Raw genomic sequence first — 18,132 nt, forward strand, 5'->3', positions numbered from 1 at the left:
GGAGAAAAACGGGCCCGCTGGTACCTGTAGTCATACTGGAAAAAAAATACCCAAATAAAAACAGGAGACACACACCGTGACAAGTACAACTTTATTACACACTGCCGACACACACATACTTACCTATGTTGACACAAAGCAGTCGGTCCTCTTCTCCAAGTAGAATCCACGGGTACCTGAAAATAAAAGATAATTATACTCACCTGAACCATGGTCCAGAGATAAATCCACGTACTTGTCAAAAAAAGAAAACGAACACCCGACCAGCGTACTGAAAGTGACTGCTGTCACTGAAAGGTCTCGTAAGCCAATCAGCGAGCGCAACGTCCTTGCACTCTGCTGATTGGCTCTGTGCGCGTCTGAGCTGTCAGCGCATCGCACAGCTCCCTCCATTATATTCAATGGTGGGAACTTTGCGGCTAGTGGTGGCGTCACCCGCGGTCAGCGGCTGACCGCGGGTAACCCCACCGCTGACGGCAACGTTCCCACCATTGAAAGTAATGGAGAGGCTTTGCGATGCGCTGTCTGATCTCAGACGCGAGACAGCCAATCAGGTGAGCGCCACGAAGTAGCGCTTCCTGATTGGCTGAAGGGACCTCAGTGACAGGAGTCACGTGGGGTCCCGGCATTCGTGGAAAGGGGTCCCATGTGTCAACATGGGACCCCTTTCAGTCCGTTGGTACGGGTGTGCGTGTTTTTATTTTGCCAAGTACGAGGATTTTATCTCTGGACGTGGATTTATCTCTGGACACTGGCAGGTGAGTATAATTTTTTTCACAGGTACCCTCGGATCGTCGGAGACTGTGGCAGTCGGCGTGTCAACATAGGTAAGTATGTGTGTGTCGGCAGTGTGTAATAAAGTTGTACTTGTCACGGTGTGTGTCTCCTGTTTTTATTTGGGTATTTTTTTCCCAGTAGTACTACAGGTACCAGCGGGCCCGTTTTTCTCCTGCATGCTGGTACTTGTGGTTCTCCAAGTACCAGCTTGCGGGGGAGGCTTGCTGGGACTTGTAGTACTACTGGAAAAAAACAATATTCTGACATTTTCCTCAAGGCTATCAGCCTCCCATCCGCAGCCCTTGGATGGGGGGACAGCCTCGGGCTTCACCCCTGGCCCTTGGGTGGCTGGGTGGGGGACCCCTTGATTGAAGGGGTCCCCACTCCCCCAGGGTACCCCGGCCAGGGGTGACTAGTTGGATATTTAATGCCACGGCCGCAAGGCACTGTATAAAAGTGACCCCCGGCTGTGGCATTATCTGTCCAGCTAGTGGAGCCCGATGCTGGTGTATAAAATACGGGGGACCCCTACTCTTTTTGTCCCCCGTATTTTTTGCACCAGCATCAGGCGCAGAGCCCGGTGCTGGTTTTAAAAATACGGGGGATCCCATGTCAATTTTGTCCCCGCATTTTTAGAACCAGGACCAGCTCGAAGAGCCCGAGGCTGGTTATGCTTTGGAGGGGGGACCCCACGCCATTTTTTTTCCGTTTTTTTCCCGTTTTTCCCCGTTTTTTTAAATCGCGGCAAAATCCGGCAAATCGGCTGTTTTTCGCCCGCGGGACTGTCGAATCCGTTTTTCATTGAATATGATGAATTCCGGAAGCCACCTGCCGGAATTCACCTGTCGAATTGTGTCGAATTAAAAAACTGCGATAATTTGCCGCGATTCACCGCTAATTGCATATACCCCCATAGACTGTCAGGCTGCCTGTCAGCTCATCTCATTTTCTGCAAATGTGGCGAGGGCGAGCGCAACAAAGGTCCTTGCGGGCTAACTGTGCTCGCCACGCTGTGGGCTTGGTGGCGAGCTGAGCTCACCACAGGTTCTATTTTCACTCTATGGGTGTCGTGGACACCCACAAGTGGGAATAGTCCCTGCTAGTTGGCATGCCGACTGTCAGGATTTCGACGGGGCAAGATGTAGGTGTCGGTATTGTCAGGGTTGCATAACTACATCCCATGTGACTGATATGGGCATATGTGGGTGGATGCTCACTGGGCCTAATTCAGAGTTGATCGTAGCAGCAAATTTGTTAGCTAATGGGAAAAACCATGGGGGTCATTCAGACCTGGTCGCATGTAGGCGTTTTTTTGCACTGCTGCGATCAGGTAGTCGCCGCCTACTGGGGAGGGGACAATCGCTGTGCAGGGGTGCAATCGGCTGTGCAGTGAGCTGCACAAACAAAAGTTTGTGCAGTTTCTGCACAGCCTGGGACTTACTCAGCTGCTGCGACGATCCAGGCCGATGCTGACATCAGGAATCCTCCTCCCGAAGGGCTGGGCATGCCTGCGTTTTTCCGGACACTCCCTGAAAACGGTGAGTTGCCGCCCACAAACGCCTTCTTCCTGCCAATCTGCTTGCGATCGCCGGTGCTATCGCTTTCTTCGTAAGTTCTGTTGCTGCCTGGCGATCCCCATCGACGCCAGCCGACGCGCCTGCGCATTGCGGTGCATGTGCTGTTCAGACCCGATCGCACGACTGCGAAAAAAGGCAGCGTGCGATCTGGTAAGAATGACCCCCCCCCATGTGCACTGCTGGGGGACACAGATATAACATGTGCAGAGAGTTATATTTGGGTGGGGTGTGTTCAACCTGAAATCTAAATTGCAGTGTAAAAATAAAGCAGCCAGTATTTACCCTGCACAGAAACAAAATAACCCACCCAAATCTAAAGGGCCCTACACACTGGGCGATATCACTGCACGATATGAATGATCTCGTTCATTAATGAATGAGATAACGTTCATATCGTGCAGTGTGGAGGCACCAGCGATGAACGATGCGCGGCCCCGCGCTCGTTCATCGCTGGTGCCATGTCGGTTGTGCATGCAGGCCGATATGGACGAGATCGTCCATATTTGCCTGCAAGTCTACGGAGCCGGGTGACGGGGGGAGTGAAGAAACTTCTCTCCCCCCGTCACTGCCCCCCTGCCGCCGGGTCGCCCGTCGGCCGTATCCGCGGCGGATCGGCCAATGTGTAGGGCCTATAACTCTTTCTGCACATGTTATATCTGGGGAGCTGCAGTGCACATGGTTTTGCCCAACTGCTAACAAATGTTGCTGCTGCGATCAACTCTGAATTACCCCCACTGTTCTCACTTATATGATGTGTCATACTGTATTTTTATGTCACCAGAGATGTGCCACTAGAAACATGCTTTCCAGCATATATTTGGCAGCAATCGGCCAATCAATCTGCCCCAGGTGCACAATCTAGTCTACACCTCCATGAGGGCCACATTTCACAAGCACCTTTTGAAATATTTTCTTTTAAAATGACAGACATTATGGGGCTAATGCAGAGCTGAACGGAAGATGGTTTTGAGGACGTATCCTGCTGTACAGTACAGGCGATGCACAATCGCATGTCCAATTACAGCTGATTTGCAACGGGGCATTCACACATGGGCAAAGTTCAGAGTAGGAGTCAATTGTGGGCTAGGCAGGGTTGTGCATATGCATCACTGTGCATTGTGCCGCAGGTTTTGTGCTCATGTAAGTGATCACTGGTCATGGTAACGGCTATGAGACCATGCCCCAGAGATCCTCACAACACTGCATATGGGCGAACGAATATTCACATTTATTGTATTTCCATGCATGCATTGCAGGAGAAAATACCAGCTCTCCATTAGACCCTATGGGGTAAATTTACTAAGATGGGAGTTCTATTTAAGATGGGATGTTGCCCATAGCAAACGATTAGATTCCAGGTATTATCTTCTAGAAGGTGCTAGATAAATGAGAAGTAAGATCTGGTTGGTTGTGTGATGTGCAACATCCATTGGCGTTTCTATAATGGGTGCGATGGGTGCGGTGCACACGGGCCCCTGGGTCCAGGGGGCCCACACGGCACCCATTACACCCATTTTAATACTTACCTTTCCGGAGACTCGCGCCGGGAGCTGTGATCGCGCCGGAAATCGCAGCCAAAATGGCCGCCGCGCATGTGCGGTAGCCAAATTGGTCTCCAGGTCATGGCGGGCGCCATGTTTCCGGAGACCTGCGCATGCGCAGTAGACTCCGGCACAATGCCAGAGTCTACAGCGCCGTGCAGAGGAGGGGGCCCACCCGGAAGTGCACACGGGCCCCCTCCTCTGTAGAAACGCCCCTGGCACCATCCCATCTTAAATCATACTTGCCTACTCTCCCGGAATGGCCGGGAGGCTCCCGAAAATCGGGTGACCCTCCCGGCCCCCCGGAAGAGCGGGGTCCCCCCTGCCTGTCCGCCCACTTAGTGTGTAAAGTGGGCGGTCCGGGCAGTCGATGACGCGATTCTTGCTGAATAGCGTCATCATAGCCACGCCCCCTGAAGTGTAATGCCGGCAATTGCAGCATTACAGAGTGGGGGCGTGGCTTAAAGGAGGTGTCACTGTAACCCCGCCCTTGCCCCGCCCCCATCCCGCCTCCGGCCACTCCCTCCTTTACGTCACAGCCTCCCCTGCCCGCCCGCTGAGCCGACCTGGCTGCTCTCTCCCGCAGAGAGCAGCCAGAATGTCGGTAAGTATGTCTTAAATAGAACTCACATTTTAGTAAATTTACCCCTATGTGACAGTAGAATGTAATGGGTGCGATGGGTGCGGTGCACACGGGCCCCTGGGTCCAGGGGGCCCACACGGCACCCATTACACCCATTTTAATACTTACCTTTCCGGAGACTCGCGCCGGGAGCTGTGATCGGGCCGGAAATCGCAGCCGAAATGGCCGCCGCGCATGTGCGGTAGCCAAATTGGTCTCCAGGTCATGGCGGGCGCCATGTTTCCGGAGACCTGCGCATGCGCAGTAGACTCCGGCACAATGCCAGAGTCTACAGCGCCGTGCAGAGGAGGGGGCCCACCCGGAAGTGCACACGGGCCCCCTCCTCTGTAGAAACGCCCCTGGCACCATCCCATCTTAAATCATACTTGCCTACTCTCCCGGAATGGCCGGGAGGCTCCCGAAAATCGGGTGACCCTCCCGGCCCCCCGAAGAGCGGGGTCCCCCCTGCCCGTCCGCCCACTTAGTGTGTAAAGTGGGCGGTCCGGGCAGTCGATGACGCGATTCTTGCTGAATCGCGTCATCATAGCCACGCCCCCTGAAGTGTAATGCCGGTAATTGCGGTATTACAGAGCGGAGGCGTGGCTTAAAGGATGTGTCACTGTAACCCCACCCTTGCTCCGCCCCCATCCCGCCTCCGGCCACTCCCTCCTTTACGTCACAGCCTCCCCTGCCCGCCCGCTGAGCCGACCTGGCTGCTCTCTCCCGCAGAGAGCAGCCAGAATGTCGGTAAGTATGTCTTAAATAGAACTCACATTTTAGTAAATTTACCCCTATGTGACAGTAGAATGTATCCTTTTGAACAGTATATGAAAACACTTTGTATTCCATTGTAATACAGTAAACATGTGTGACCTAATCACATTAATGCAATTTGGCGTAAGAACATATCTGTTTTTGTATGTCGGGGGGCATGATTTAAAAATGTGAAATCCAAACAGCTAGGCTTACAGTACACTGTGTTACAGCTTGGTAAATCCTTTCTCAAGCATCATGTGATTGTATTACTGTTCCATTGTGGCGCAGCATGGAAAGCCATCCCTTAGAAGTTCTGTAGCACAGTGAGAATGCCCTCCAGCCACCTCTGCTGGACGCAGTTGCCACAAGCCTTACATTGTCAGGGGAACGCAATCAACGCATGTCATACCACGTCTCTTTGTGGATGCTTGGAGTAAAATGTAGCCAGAAAACAATGAAATATTTTGTGCTCTGGGTTGTACAACAGATCTCACTGGAAGATGCTGAGAACGGAGATCGGCAGAATGGATGTCCCCTTTCAGATTTCCCTGAATTACAACTTATCTGCTTTGAAGACAGACAACTTCCTTGTTCTGGACGTTCTCCACCTTAGACACTGCTTTGATGGTAAGTTCATTAACCGGCATTAGTGAGATTTTATTTTCTTGCTGTGGCAATTTATTTTAATATGCAATTAACCGAGCAATGTCTTGTTATTAATCTTCATCTCCTGCATGTCAGTGTTTCCCAGTTTATGGTGGGCGGAGTTAGAACAGTTCATAGCCAAGCTATGGCCAATCAGATCATTCAAAAAAACACAGACTATTTCAGATATGTGCTGATCTTATAGGAGCCAATGACCTGTCCACTAATTGAGAAAGTAAATAAGAATTTACTCACCGGTAATTCTATTTCTCGTAGTCCGTAGTGGATGCTGGGAACTCCGTAAGGACCATGGGGAATAGCGGGCTCCGAAGGAGGCTGGGCACTCTAGAAAGATTTATGACTACCTGGTGTGCACTGGCTCCTCCCACTATGACCCTCCTCCAAGCCTCAGTTAGGACACTGTGCCCGGACGAGCTGACATAATAAGGAAGGATTTTGAATCCCGGGTAAGACTCATACCAGCCACACCAATCACACCGTACAACTCGTGATACTATATCCAGTTTGACAGTATGAAAACAACTGAGCCTCTCAACAGATGGCTCAACAATAACCCTTTAGTTAGCAATAACTAAGTACAAGTATTGCAGACAATCCGCACTTGGGATGGGCGCCCAGCATCCACTACGGACTACGAGAAATAGAATTACCGGTGAGTAAATTCTTATTTTCTCTGACGTCCTAGTGGATGCTGGGAACTCCGTAAGGACCATGGGGATTATACCAAAGCTCCCAAAAGGGCGGGAGAGTGCGGATGACTCTGCAGCACCGAAAGAGAGAACTCCAGGTCCTCCTCAGCCAGGGTATCAAATTTGTAGAATTTTGCAAACGTGTTTGCCCCTGACCAAGTAGCTGCTCGGCAAAGTTGTAAAGCCGAGACCCCTCGGGCAGCCGCCCAAGATGAGCCCAACTTCCTTGTAGAATGGGCATTTACAGATTTTGTCTGTGGCAGGCCTGCCACAGAATGTGCAAGCTGAATTGTACTACAAATCCAGCGAGCAATAGTCTGCTTAGAAGCAGGAGCACCCAGCTTGTTGGGTGCATGCAGGATAAACAGCGAGTCAGATTTTCTGACTCCAGCCGACCTGGAAACATATATTTTCAGGGCCCTGACAACGTCTAGCAACTTGGAGTCCTCCAAATCCCTAGTAGCCGCAGGCACCACAATAGGCTGGTTCAGGTGAAACGCTGACACCACTTTAGGAAGAAACTGGGGACGAGTCCTCAATTCTGCCCTATCCATATGGAAAATCAGATAAGGGCTTTTACATGAGAAAGCCGCCAATTCTGACACTCGCCTGGCTGAAGCCAAGGCCAATAACATGACCACTTTCCACGTGAGATATTTTAGATCCACGGTTTTTAGTGGCTCAAACCAATGTGCTTTTAAGAAACTCAACACCACGTTGAGATCCCAAGGTGCCACAGGGGGCACAAACGGGGGCTGAATATGCAGCACTCCTTTCACAATGTCTGAACTTCAGGTACTGAAGCTAGTTCTTTTTGAAAGAAAATCGACAGAGCCGAGATCTGTACCTTAATGGAGCCTAGTTTTAGGCCCATATTCACTCCTGCTTGCAGGAAATGTAGAAATCGACCTAGTGGAAATTCCTCTGTTGGGGCCTTTTTGGCCTCGCACCATGCAACATATTTCCGCCATATGCGGTGATAATGCTTTGCCGTAACATCTTTCCTGGCTTTAATAAGCGTAGGAATGACTTCCTCCGGAATACCCTTTTCCTTCAGGATCCGGCGTTCAATCGCCATGCCGTCAAACGCAGCCGCGGTAAGTCTTGGAACAGACAGGGCCCCTGCTGAAGCAGGTCCTGTCTGAGCGGCAGAGGCCATGGGTCCTCTGATATCATTTCCTGAAGTTCCGGGTACCAAGCCCTTCTTGGCCAATCCGGAACCACGAGTATCGTTCTTACTCCTCGCCATCTTATTATTCTCAGTACCTTTGGTATGAGAGGCAGAGGAGGGAACACATAAACCGACTGGTACACCCACGGTGTCACTAGAGCGTCCACAGCTATCGCCTGAGGGTCCCTTGACCTGGCGCAATATCTCTTTAGCTTTTTGTTGAGGCGGGACGCCATCATGTCCACCTGTGGCCTTTCCCAACGGTTTACCAACAGCAGGAAGACTTCTGGATGAAGTCCCCACTCTCCCGGGTGTAGGTCGTGTCTGCTGAGGAAGTCTGCTTCCCAGTTGTCCACTCCCGGAATGAACACTGCTGCCAGTGCTAGTACGTGATTTTCCGCCCATCGGAGAATCCTTGTGGCTTCTGCCATTGCCATCCTGCTTCTTGTGCCACCCTGTCGGTGCACATGGGCGACTGCCGTGATGTTGTCTGACTGTATCAGTACCGGCTGGTTTTGAAGCAGGGGCCTTGCCTGACTTAGGGCATTGTAAATGTCCCTCAGTTCCAGAATTTATATGTAGGGAAGTCTCCTGACTTGACCATAGGCCCTGGAAGTTTCTTCCCTGTGTGACTGCTCCCCAGCCTCGAAGGCTGGCCTCCGTTGTCACCAGGACCCAGTCCTGTATGCCGAATCTGCGGCCCTCTAGAAGATGAGCACCCTGCAGCCACCACAGTAGAGACACCCTGGTCCTTGGAGACAGAGTTATCATTTGATGCATTTGAAGATGCGATCCCGACCACTTATCCAAGAGGTCCCACTGGAAGGTCCTCGCATGGAACCTGCCGAATGGAATTGCTTCGTATGAAGCCACCATTTTTCCCAGGACTCGTGTGCAACGATGCACCGATACCCTTTTTGGTTTTAGGAGGTCTCTGACTAGAGATGACAGCTCCTCGGCTTTCTCCTGCGGGAGAAACACTTTTTTCTGTTCTGTGTCCAAAATCATCCCCAGGAACAGTGAGCGAGTGGAAGGAACCAGCTGTGACTTTGGAATGTTCAGAATCCAGCCATGCTGTTGTAGCACCTCCTGAGATAGTGCTACTCCGACCAGTATCATTTCTGCCATTACCTTGGTAAACACCCTCGGTGCCGTGGACAGTCCAAACGGTAGCGTCTGGAATTGGTAATGGCAAACCTGTACCACAATCTGAGGTACTCCTGGTGAGGAAGGTAAATAGGGACATGCAGGTAAGCATCCTTGATGTCCAGGGATACCATGTAATCCCCCTCGTCCAGGCTTGCAATAACCGCCCTGAGCGATTCCATCTTGAACTTTGTTATGTAAGTGTTCAAGGATTTCCATTTTAAAATGGGTCTCACCGAACCGGCTGTTTTCGGTACCACAAACAGTGTGGAATAGTAACCCCGTCCTTGTTGAAGTAGGGGCACCTTGACTATCACCTGCTGGGAATACAGCTTGTGAATTGCCTCTAGCACAGCCTCCTTGCCTGAGGGAGTTGTCGGCAAGGCAGATTTGAGTAAACGGCGGGGGGGAGACGCCTCGACTTCCAGCTTGTACCCCTGAGATACTACTTGAAGGATCCAGGGATCCACCTGTGAGCGAGCCCACTGATCGCTGAAATTTTTGAGGCGGCCCCCCACCCTACGTGGCTACGCCTGTGGAGCCCCCGCGTCATGCGGTGGACTCAGAGGAAACAGGGGAAGAATTTTGATTCTGGGAGCTGGCTGCTGGTGCAGCTTTTTCCCTCTTCCCTCGTTTGACCCGCCTGCTTTTCTGAAGCCGAAAGGACTGTACCTGATAATACAGTGCTTTTCTTAGGCTGTGAGGGAACCTGAGGTAAAATATTTTCATCCCAGCTGTTGCTGTGGATACGAGGTCCCAGAGACCATCCCCAACCAATTCCTCACCCTTATAAGGCTCTATGTGCCTTTTAAAGTCAGCATCACCTGTCCAGTGTCGGGTCTCCAATACCCTCCTGACAGAATGGACATTGCAATAATTCAGGATGCCAGCCGGCAAAATATCCCTCTGTGCATCCCTCATATATAAGACGACGGCTTATGTTTGCAAAATAGTATCCCTGTTTGAAAGGGGTACAGACCACGCTGCAGCAGTCTGCAGGTCTCAGTCTAGTACCTGAGTGTGTAAATACAGACTTCAGGATAGCCTCCTGCTATTTATCAGCAGGTACCTTCAAATTGGCCGTATCCTAAGATGGCAGTGCCACCTTGACAAACGTGTGAGCGCCTTATCCACCCTAGGGGATATCTCCCAGCGTAACTTATCCTCTGGCGGGAAAGGGTACGCCATCAGTAACTTGTTAGAAATTACCAGTTTCTTATCGGGGAAACCCACGCTTTTTCACACTTCATTCACTCATTTGATGGGGGAACAAAACACTGCCTGCTTTTTCTCCCCACACATAAAACCCTTTGTTTTTAGTGGTACTTGGGTTAATGTCAGAAATGTATAACACATTTTATATTGCCGGGATCATGTAACGGATGTTCCTAGTGGATTGTGTATATGTCTCAACCTCGTCGACACTGGAGTCAGACTCCGTGTCGACATCTGTGTCTGCCATCTGAGGGAGCGTTGATGGCCTTTGAGACGCCTGGGCAGGCGCGGGCTGAGAAGCCGGCTGTCCCATAGCTGTTACGTCATCCAGCCTTTTATGTAAGGAGTTGACACTGTCGGTTAATACCTTCCACCTATCCATCCACTCTGGTGTCGGCCCACAGGGGGCGACATCTCATTTATCGGCATCTGCTCCGCCTCCACATAAGTCTCCTCATCAAACATGTCGACACAGCCGTACCGACACACCGCACACACACAAGGAATGCTCCAATGAGGACAGGACCCACAAAAGCCCTTTGGGGGGACAGAGTGAGAGTATGCCAGCACACACCAGAGCGCTATATAATGCAGGGACTAACTGAGTTATGTCCCCTATAGCTGCTTTTATATAATTTATACTGCGCCTAAATTTAGTGCCCCCCCTCTCTTTTTACCCTGTTCTGTAGTGTAGACTGCAGGGGAGAGCCAGGGAGCTTCCTTCCAGCGGATCTGTGAAGGAGAAATGGCGCCAGTGTGCTGTGGGAGATAGCTCCGCCCCTTTTCCGCGGACTATTCTCCCGCTTTTTTCTGGATTCTGGCAGGGGTATTTTCCACATATATAGCCTCTGGGGCTATATATTGTGGTATTTTTGCCAGCCAAGGTGTTATTATTGCTTCTCAGGGCGCCCCCCCCAGCGCCCTGCACCCTCAGTGACCGGAGTGTGAAGTGTGTATGAGGAGCAATGGCGCACAGCGGCAGTGCTGTGCGCTACCTTGGTGAAGACTGATGTCTTCTGCCGCCGATTTTCCGGACCTCTTCTTGCTTCTGGCTCTGTAAGGGGGACGGCGGCGCGGCTCCGGGAACGAACACCAAGGACTGGGCCTGCGGTCGATCCCTCTGGAGCTAATGGTGTCCAGTAGCCTAAGAAGCCCAATCCGGCTGCAAGCAGGCGAGTTCGCTTCTTCTCCCCTAAGTCCCTCGCTGCAGTGAGCCTGTTGCCAGCAGGTCTCACTGAAAATAAAAAACCTAAATCTATACTTTCTTTCTAAGGGCTCAGGAGAGCCCCTAGTGTGCATCCAACCTCGGCCGGGCACAAGATCTAAGTGAGGCTTGGAGGAGGGTCATAGTGGGAGGAGCCAGTGCACACCAGGTAGTCATAAATCTTTCTAGAGTGCCCAGCCTCCTTCGGAGCCCGCTATTCCCCATGGTCCTTACGGAGTTCCCAGCATCCACTAGGACGTCAGAGAAAGGTTGGTTCTCCGCCATCGATGGCACAGAGGCACCAATGATGCTAAACACAGATGGAAACATTGATGGAGACCATCAATAGTTAACCCTTCGATGACGATCACTATGAGAAAGTATAGGTAGGGGTACATGTGACAGGGGCAATGTTATAATATGTGAATGGGAATGGAGCGCCGCAGGAAACCATACTTAGGGGTAAATGTAATAGTCTATGAGCTGCCGGCATTGGCAGGTTCCGTGCAAGCGTCTCTGATGTCTTATAGCACAGTAGCACAAAAGGCTGGCTATTACATTTGCCCCCTAGATTAGAGAGAGAAAGGTCGTCTGCAGAAGTTCCTTCTCTTGTAGTCAATGTTATGTGTGCTACCTGTCGGCAAAAGCCTGTACCATGTATTGGTTGTGTTTTTCAGAAAACTGAGATTTTGGTATTTCTTTACTGGGTTGCCATGTAAATGGCATTTTCCAGAAGTCTGTTGTGTTATATGTATATTGGGGGTAATTCCAAGTTGATCGCAGCAGGAAATTTTTTAGCAGTTGGGCAAAACCATGGCCCTCATTCCGAGTTGTTCGCTCGGTATTTTTCATCGCATCGCAGTGAGAATTCTCTTAGTGCGCATGCGTAATGTTCGCACTGCGCATGCGCCAAGTAACTTTACTATGAAGAAAGTAATTTTACTCACGGCTTTTTCATCGCTCCGGCGATCGCATTGTGATTGACAGGAAATGGGTGTTACTGGGCGGATGTATGGCGTTTTATGGGCGTGTGGCTGAAAACGCTACCGTTTCCGGAAAAAACGCAGGCGTGTCTGGAGAAACGGTGGGAGTGCTTGGCCGAACGCTGGGTGTGTTTCTGACGTCAGCCGGGACCGAAAAGCACTGAACTGATCGCACAGGCAGAGTAAGTCTGGAGTTACTCAGAAACTGCTAACTCGTTTTTGATCGCAAAAATGCGCATACATCGGTCGCACATTTAAGAAGTTTAGATTCACTCCCAGTAGGCGGCGGCTTAGCGTGTGTAACTCTGCTGAAATCGCCTTGCGAGCGAACAACTCGGAATGAGGGCCCATGTGCACTGCAGGGGAGGCAGATATAACATGTGCAGAGAGACTTAGATTTGGGTGGGTTATTTTGTTTCTGTGCAGGGTAAATACTGGATGCTTTATTTTTACACTGCAATTTAGATTGCAGATTGAACTCACCACACCCAAATCTACCTCTCTCTGCACATGTTACATCTGCCCCCCCTGCAGTACACATGGTTTTGCCCAACTGCTAAAAAATTTCCTGCTGCGATCAACTTGGAATTACCCCCATTGTTTCCATGAGACATTGGGGCAGATGTATCATGCCTGGAGAAGGGCTAAATAAGTGATACAGAAGTGATAAGTGCAAGGTGATAATGCATTAGCCAATCAGCTCCTAAATGTCATTTTTCAAATCCATAATGATTGGCTGGTGCATTATCACCTTGCACGTATCACTGCTTTATCACTTCTTTAGCCCTTCTCCAGGCTTAATAAGTTGTTACTTATATTGTTCTTGTGAGGCTAATTCTTCACTATGATAACCAAAACAATCTGAGAGGGCTATTGCCTCACATGGCTGTCATCTACAGAAGTCATTGCATTCATCTGTTTATCATTGTTTATCATTATGTGTCCTGCGTGCATATAACCAGCTCTGTGCGACGGGTATGGGACTCAATGTCGATAGTGTCTAGGTCGACACCCATTGGTCAACAGTTGCTAAGTCGACACTAGAAATAGGTCGACAGGGCCATTAGGTCGACATGAACAAGGTCGACATGAAAAAAGGTCGACGTGAGCTTTTCTTTTTTCTATTTGGTGTCGTTTTCTTCGTAAAGTGACCGGGAACCCCAATTAGTGCACCGTGTCCCCTCACATGGCTCGCTTTATTTGCCATGCTTCGGCCATGCTTCGGGTTACCGTTCCCAATCATAGTCCACTTGGATCGTAAAGTATGACAGAAGTTCAAACAAAAGAAAAAAAATGTGAAAAACTCATGTTGACCTAATGGCCTTGTCGACCTATTTCTAGTGTCGACCTATTCACTGTTGACCAATGAGTGTTGACCTAATGGGTGTCGACCTAGGTGGTGTCGACCCGGTGTCCGGATACCCTGTGTGACACATTCAGTGATGTTCCCCATAAGTCTGTCTGATAACTTTCCTTAGCTTTAGTACATTTAAATGGCTGAACCCAGTTCTAGCATCTGATTGCTTGGCGCTGTATTTATGCATAAAAAAAAGAAAAGAAAAGCTATTCTCTGCAATTACTTTTTTATGCATAATTTTTATTGCCATGCTCTTATGTTTTTTTGTATGCTCTTAGGCAGAGTTTCCCATACTCGGTCCTCAAGGCACACAGTCCAGGTTTTAAGGATAGCCTTACTTGAGCACAGATGACTTATAATTAGTACCTTGTATATTGGTTATTTTGATTTAACTATGGATATCATCAAAACCTGGATTGTTAGTGTCCCTTGAGGACCAAGGTTTGAAAACACTGCTCTAAGGTGTATATAAATACTACTCCTTCCAGCTAGAAAAGAGTAGTGATTGCAAGCTCTGAATTGTTCACATGACCATTTTTGGGAGTGTTTGGAAAATCGCAGGCGTGTCCAAGCGTTTGCAGGGCGGGTGTCTGACGTGAGTTCCGGGACCGGACAAGCTAAAGTGATCGCAGCGGCTGAGTAAGTTCAGACCTACTCAGAAACTGCACAAACTGTTTTTGTACCGCTCGGCTGCACAAGCGTTCGCACACTTGCAAAGTGAAAATACACTCCCCCATAGGCAGCGACTATCTGATCGCAGCGCTGCAAAAAATAGCTAGCGAGCGACCAACTCGGAATGACCCCCATAGTTATGTCCATGCTCAGGATCCCAAACCGTTCATGTTTTCCAGATATCTTCACAGAATCACAAGTGACATAGAAAGTAATGACAACACCTGTACTCCTGCTAGGAAACATGAGCAGTTTAGGATCCTGAGGACCAAGGGGGTCATTCCGAGTTGATCGCTAGCAGATTTCATTCGCTGCGCAGTAATCATGCAAAAAAATCGGCACTTCTGGGGGGGGCGTGGCCTAGTCGGTAAGAGGAGAGGACGTCTTTGCTGAGAGCTCCTGCTAAATTGCATATACTGTGCCCATTTACTGTGCTTTTGGGGTCCTCCACCACCCCCATTAGCCCCAGGGGTTACCCCTCATTGTTCCTGACCGTGGGGCCGTGGCTGCGGAGCCGGGGGACTCTTTTAAGGGTCCCTGCGGGTTGTGGCCTTCCCCTCACTGCGAAGCCGGGGACTGTGGTGACGCTCTCCCCCCGGACCGGACGCCGCGGAGTCCCTTCCTCCTGTGGACATCCAGGACGCCTGCCCCTGCGAAGTGCTCCGAAGAGGTGCCCGAGGCTGTCTCCTCAGTGAACCGGCAGCGGCTGCGTGAGGGTCGTAAGCCCGGCGGCGGCTTCGAGCGGCCGACAAGTTTCCTCCCCGCAGGCTTCCCCTGAGTGCCCGGGGCACCGTTGCCGCAGCACCTCCGCCCCTGCAGGCTCCGTCCACGGCAGTGCATAACTTGCTATGCGGCGCGGGGGGACCGAGTGGCTCTCTACACTGCCGGGCGGCAACAGACCCGTCCGCCTCACACTGGACCCGAGGAGGGGGCTTTGGCAGTGTCCCTATATCTGAGGCCTCCATCCAGACCTGACGCCGGGACCTCGGGTTTGGCGTCTCCCCGAAGACGAGCTCCGAGGCCGGGATCCGACCGGACCGGGAGCTGTGGTTGTCTCCCCCGCCGCCAGGACTCTCTCACAGGCCATCTCCCACCTGCCTCTGGCCCTCGGGCACTGCCTGGAGCGGGTGGGCTCCCTCTCTGCCTCCTGCAGCCGCACCTATCTTCTGTACTAGCCTCAGCCTGTGCTCCTGCTGGCGGCCATCTTGGGACACACAAAACTGTGAGTAGCTGCATTTGTCCCACGCTAAGACCTCGCTCTTGGGCCCTCATCCCCCTGTGGTCCCACCTGCCTACCTCTCACCCCACTAGGGTGCCAGTGCGCTCACCCTCCTGTGGCCCTCTATAGCTGCACACATTGACTACGACCTCCCTCAGCCACAGCATTGCAAGTCTTGCCTGCGGCAGCTACCAGCAGGGGATTCATTGTTGGGGGTGTGTGCAGGCCTGCTCCCCTCAAGTTCTGCGCTCGTTAGCGCTGGTCGCGTTGTGGGCCCGCTGAACTCCCCTGCCACTGTGTTATAAATATTTGTCACTCTAACCCTGCTACCCGCGGTCTTCCTGCCCCCACCGGAGACTGTATATTTGTTAATGTTCCCCGGGGAGCACGTAGGAGGTTGGCGACCGCTCTCACTGTTCGCATCTCCCAAGCATTGAAAGAGGCCCGGAAGACGGGAGACGCTGACCACTCTTACTTTCTTACCTTCACGGTGGATGCTCTCACCTCTGTTGCGGTGTTGCTTTATATTCTGATTTATCTGCACTCACGCATTGCAGGGCACCCGGCTGGGCTCCCCCGGCCATACTCTGTGAACTGCCTATGATGTGATCTCATTATGTGATACACCCGGTCCCGTGGGTGATTCTAATGCTATAGGAGCTTTCCCGTCCCTGACCAGGTGTTGACTACTAATCTACCTCATCCCTCTCCGTCACTATGCCTAAAGGGGGGAAAAAATCCAATGCCCATAACTTGGTGGGCTACTTTAAGAATTCCACCCCGTCCTCTACTCGGAAATCATCATCACCTCCGCCCACGTCAGCAACATCCGACCGTGACTCGGACGAAGACTCTTCCTCCACTCCTGCCACTAAAGCGGATGTTGCTCTTCTCCTGTCCGAGATGCGCAACATAAAAAAGTAAATCCGTGCGGAGGTGCAGGAGGCTATTTCTGGTCTGAAAACGGACGTGGACAGCTTGGGAGCCAGAGTTGACGCTGTTGAAAGGAAACAAGAGGAGCTTATCGCCTTTCAACAAGAATCGGAACAGGAGATAGCTCAAATGCGTACTGATGTTATGCTATTAGCGGATAAGCAAGAGGATATAGATAATAGAGGCCGTCGGAATAATCTTCGAATCCGTAACGTCCCCGAGACGGTAGAATAGACCCACCTCACTGATTACCTGCTCCGCTTGTTCCGCTTACTCGTCCCCTCAGTTCCTGATGATATGCTACTCCTAGATAGGGCACACAGGGCCCTGCGTCCTAGATCTCAAGATGCTAAAACGCCGAGGGATGTAATCCTACGTTTTCATCCTACGCCAAAGCTCGGATGTCTCCAACCATATCTTTCGAGGGCTCCGATCTCCTAGTCTTCCAGGACCTGTCACCGGTTACGTTGAATAGACGGAGAGAATTAAAGGACATAACTAAAACCCTGAGAGACTACAATATCAGATACAGGTGGGGCTTCCCCTTTGCCCTGCAAGTCAGATCTGATGGTAAAGTCCTCTCTGCTAGATCCCCCGACGAGGCCCTTCAACTACTCCACCACTTGAACATCTCTGGCCCTCTGGCTACCTCTCAGCGCCCTTCCCCAGTCAACACCTCCCCCTCCCTCACGGCCCCGTCCTCCGATTGGAACACTGCTGGATCTGCCTCCCGTACCTCTATGGGTACATGACTCTACATATGGTGCTGCCCTTGAGCGGGCCTCATTCCCGCACTGACTATCACGGGATCTCCGGATGTCTTTTGGTGTTCCATCGATGTTCCCAGATTCTACAGAGCCCTATGTTTAGTTAATGTCTGCTGTTTTTTGCCTTTTTATATATGTGGGGGTTGGGCCTGCTTGGGTCCTGGGACCGGGGGCCTCCGCGGTTGGCCGCGCGGTCCCCAGCCCCGGATGGCCCGACTGGACCACGCTCTCTTTTTCCCCTTTTTTTTTTCTTTCTTGTTTTGTTTTGTTTCCAATAGTCGCAATGTTACTGTTTCTTTCCTCCCCTGCGATTACATGCTTATTTCTCGGGAGCTCAGGCGGTGGGGGTACACGGACCCCTATCTTTTCTAAGGTTGGGTAGTCGTCACACTATGTTTCCTCTCTGTTCCTTTAGATTTGCTCTCCTTCCTTGCTTCCCCCCCCCTCCCCCCCTCTTCCCCTCCCTCCCCTTTAGCTCCTTCTGCCCACTAACTACAATACGCACTTCGCATGGGTTTTGCCCACACACGGGACCCGGTCCTCACAAACCCCTCCTCTGTGCGGTTGGGCTCACCCATCCCCCATTCGGCCCTTACGGTCGACGTCGGACGAATTTAGGCCCGTAAGCCTGTGCCTTCCTTGGGTCCGACCTGTGAGAATGGATTCTCTATGTTTGTTACTTGCAGTCGCTATCACAAGCTTGTTTCTTCTCTGTTCTCCTTCTCTTCTTCTTTCTCAGGTCTCCTTCCCTTCTTTTTCCCCTCTCTCTCCGGGGGTCCCGCCGGTGCGCTTCAGTCTGAGTGGTGCTCCACTTCTATTCCATGGTTCTTAGAATAG

At 51.2% G+C, this 18,132-nt stretch overlaps 1 protein-coding gene across 1 annotated transcript in view; it reads left to right on the forward strand.

Annotated features, from left to right (window-relative positions):
• LTK (leukocyte receptor tyrosine kinase) overlaps window positions 1-18,132 on the forward strand; it is a 307,777-nt gene that overhangs the window by 24,706 nt on the left and 264,939 nt on the right. The window contains exon 2 of the mRNA XM_063947926.1: window positions 5,761-5,900. Coding sequence (XP_063803996.1) covers window positions 5,774-5,900 — 127 coding nt within the window. The 5' untranslated portion in view covers window positions 5,761-5,773. The remainder of the gene's footprint in view (window positions 1-5,760; window positions 5,901-18,132) is intronic.

The sequence above is a fragment of the Pseudophryne corroboree genome, chromosome 12 (assembly GCF_028390025.1).
Source record: "Pseudophryne corroboree isolate aPseCor3 chromosome 12, aPseCor3.hap2, whole genome shotgun sequence".
Taxonomy (NCBI): Eukaryota; Metazoa; Chordata; class Amphibia; order Anura; family Myobatrachidae; genus Pseudophryne; species Pseudophryne corroboree.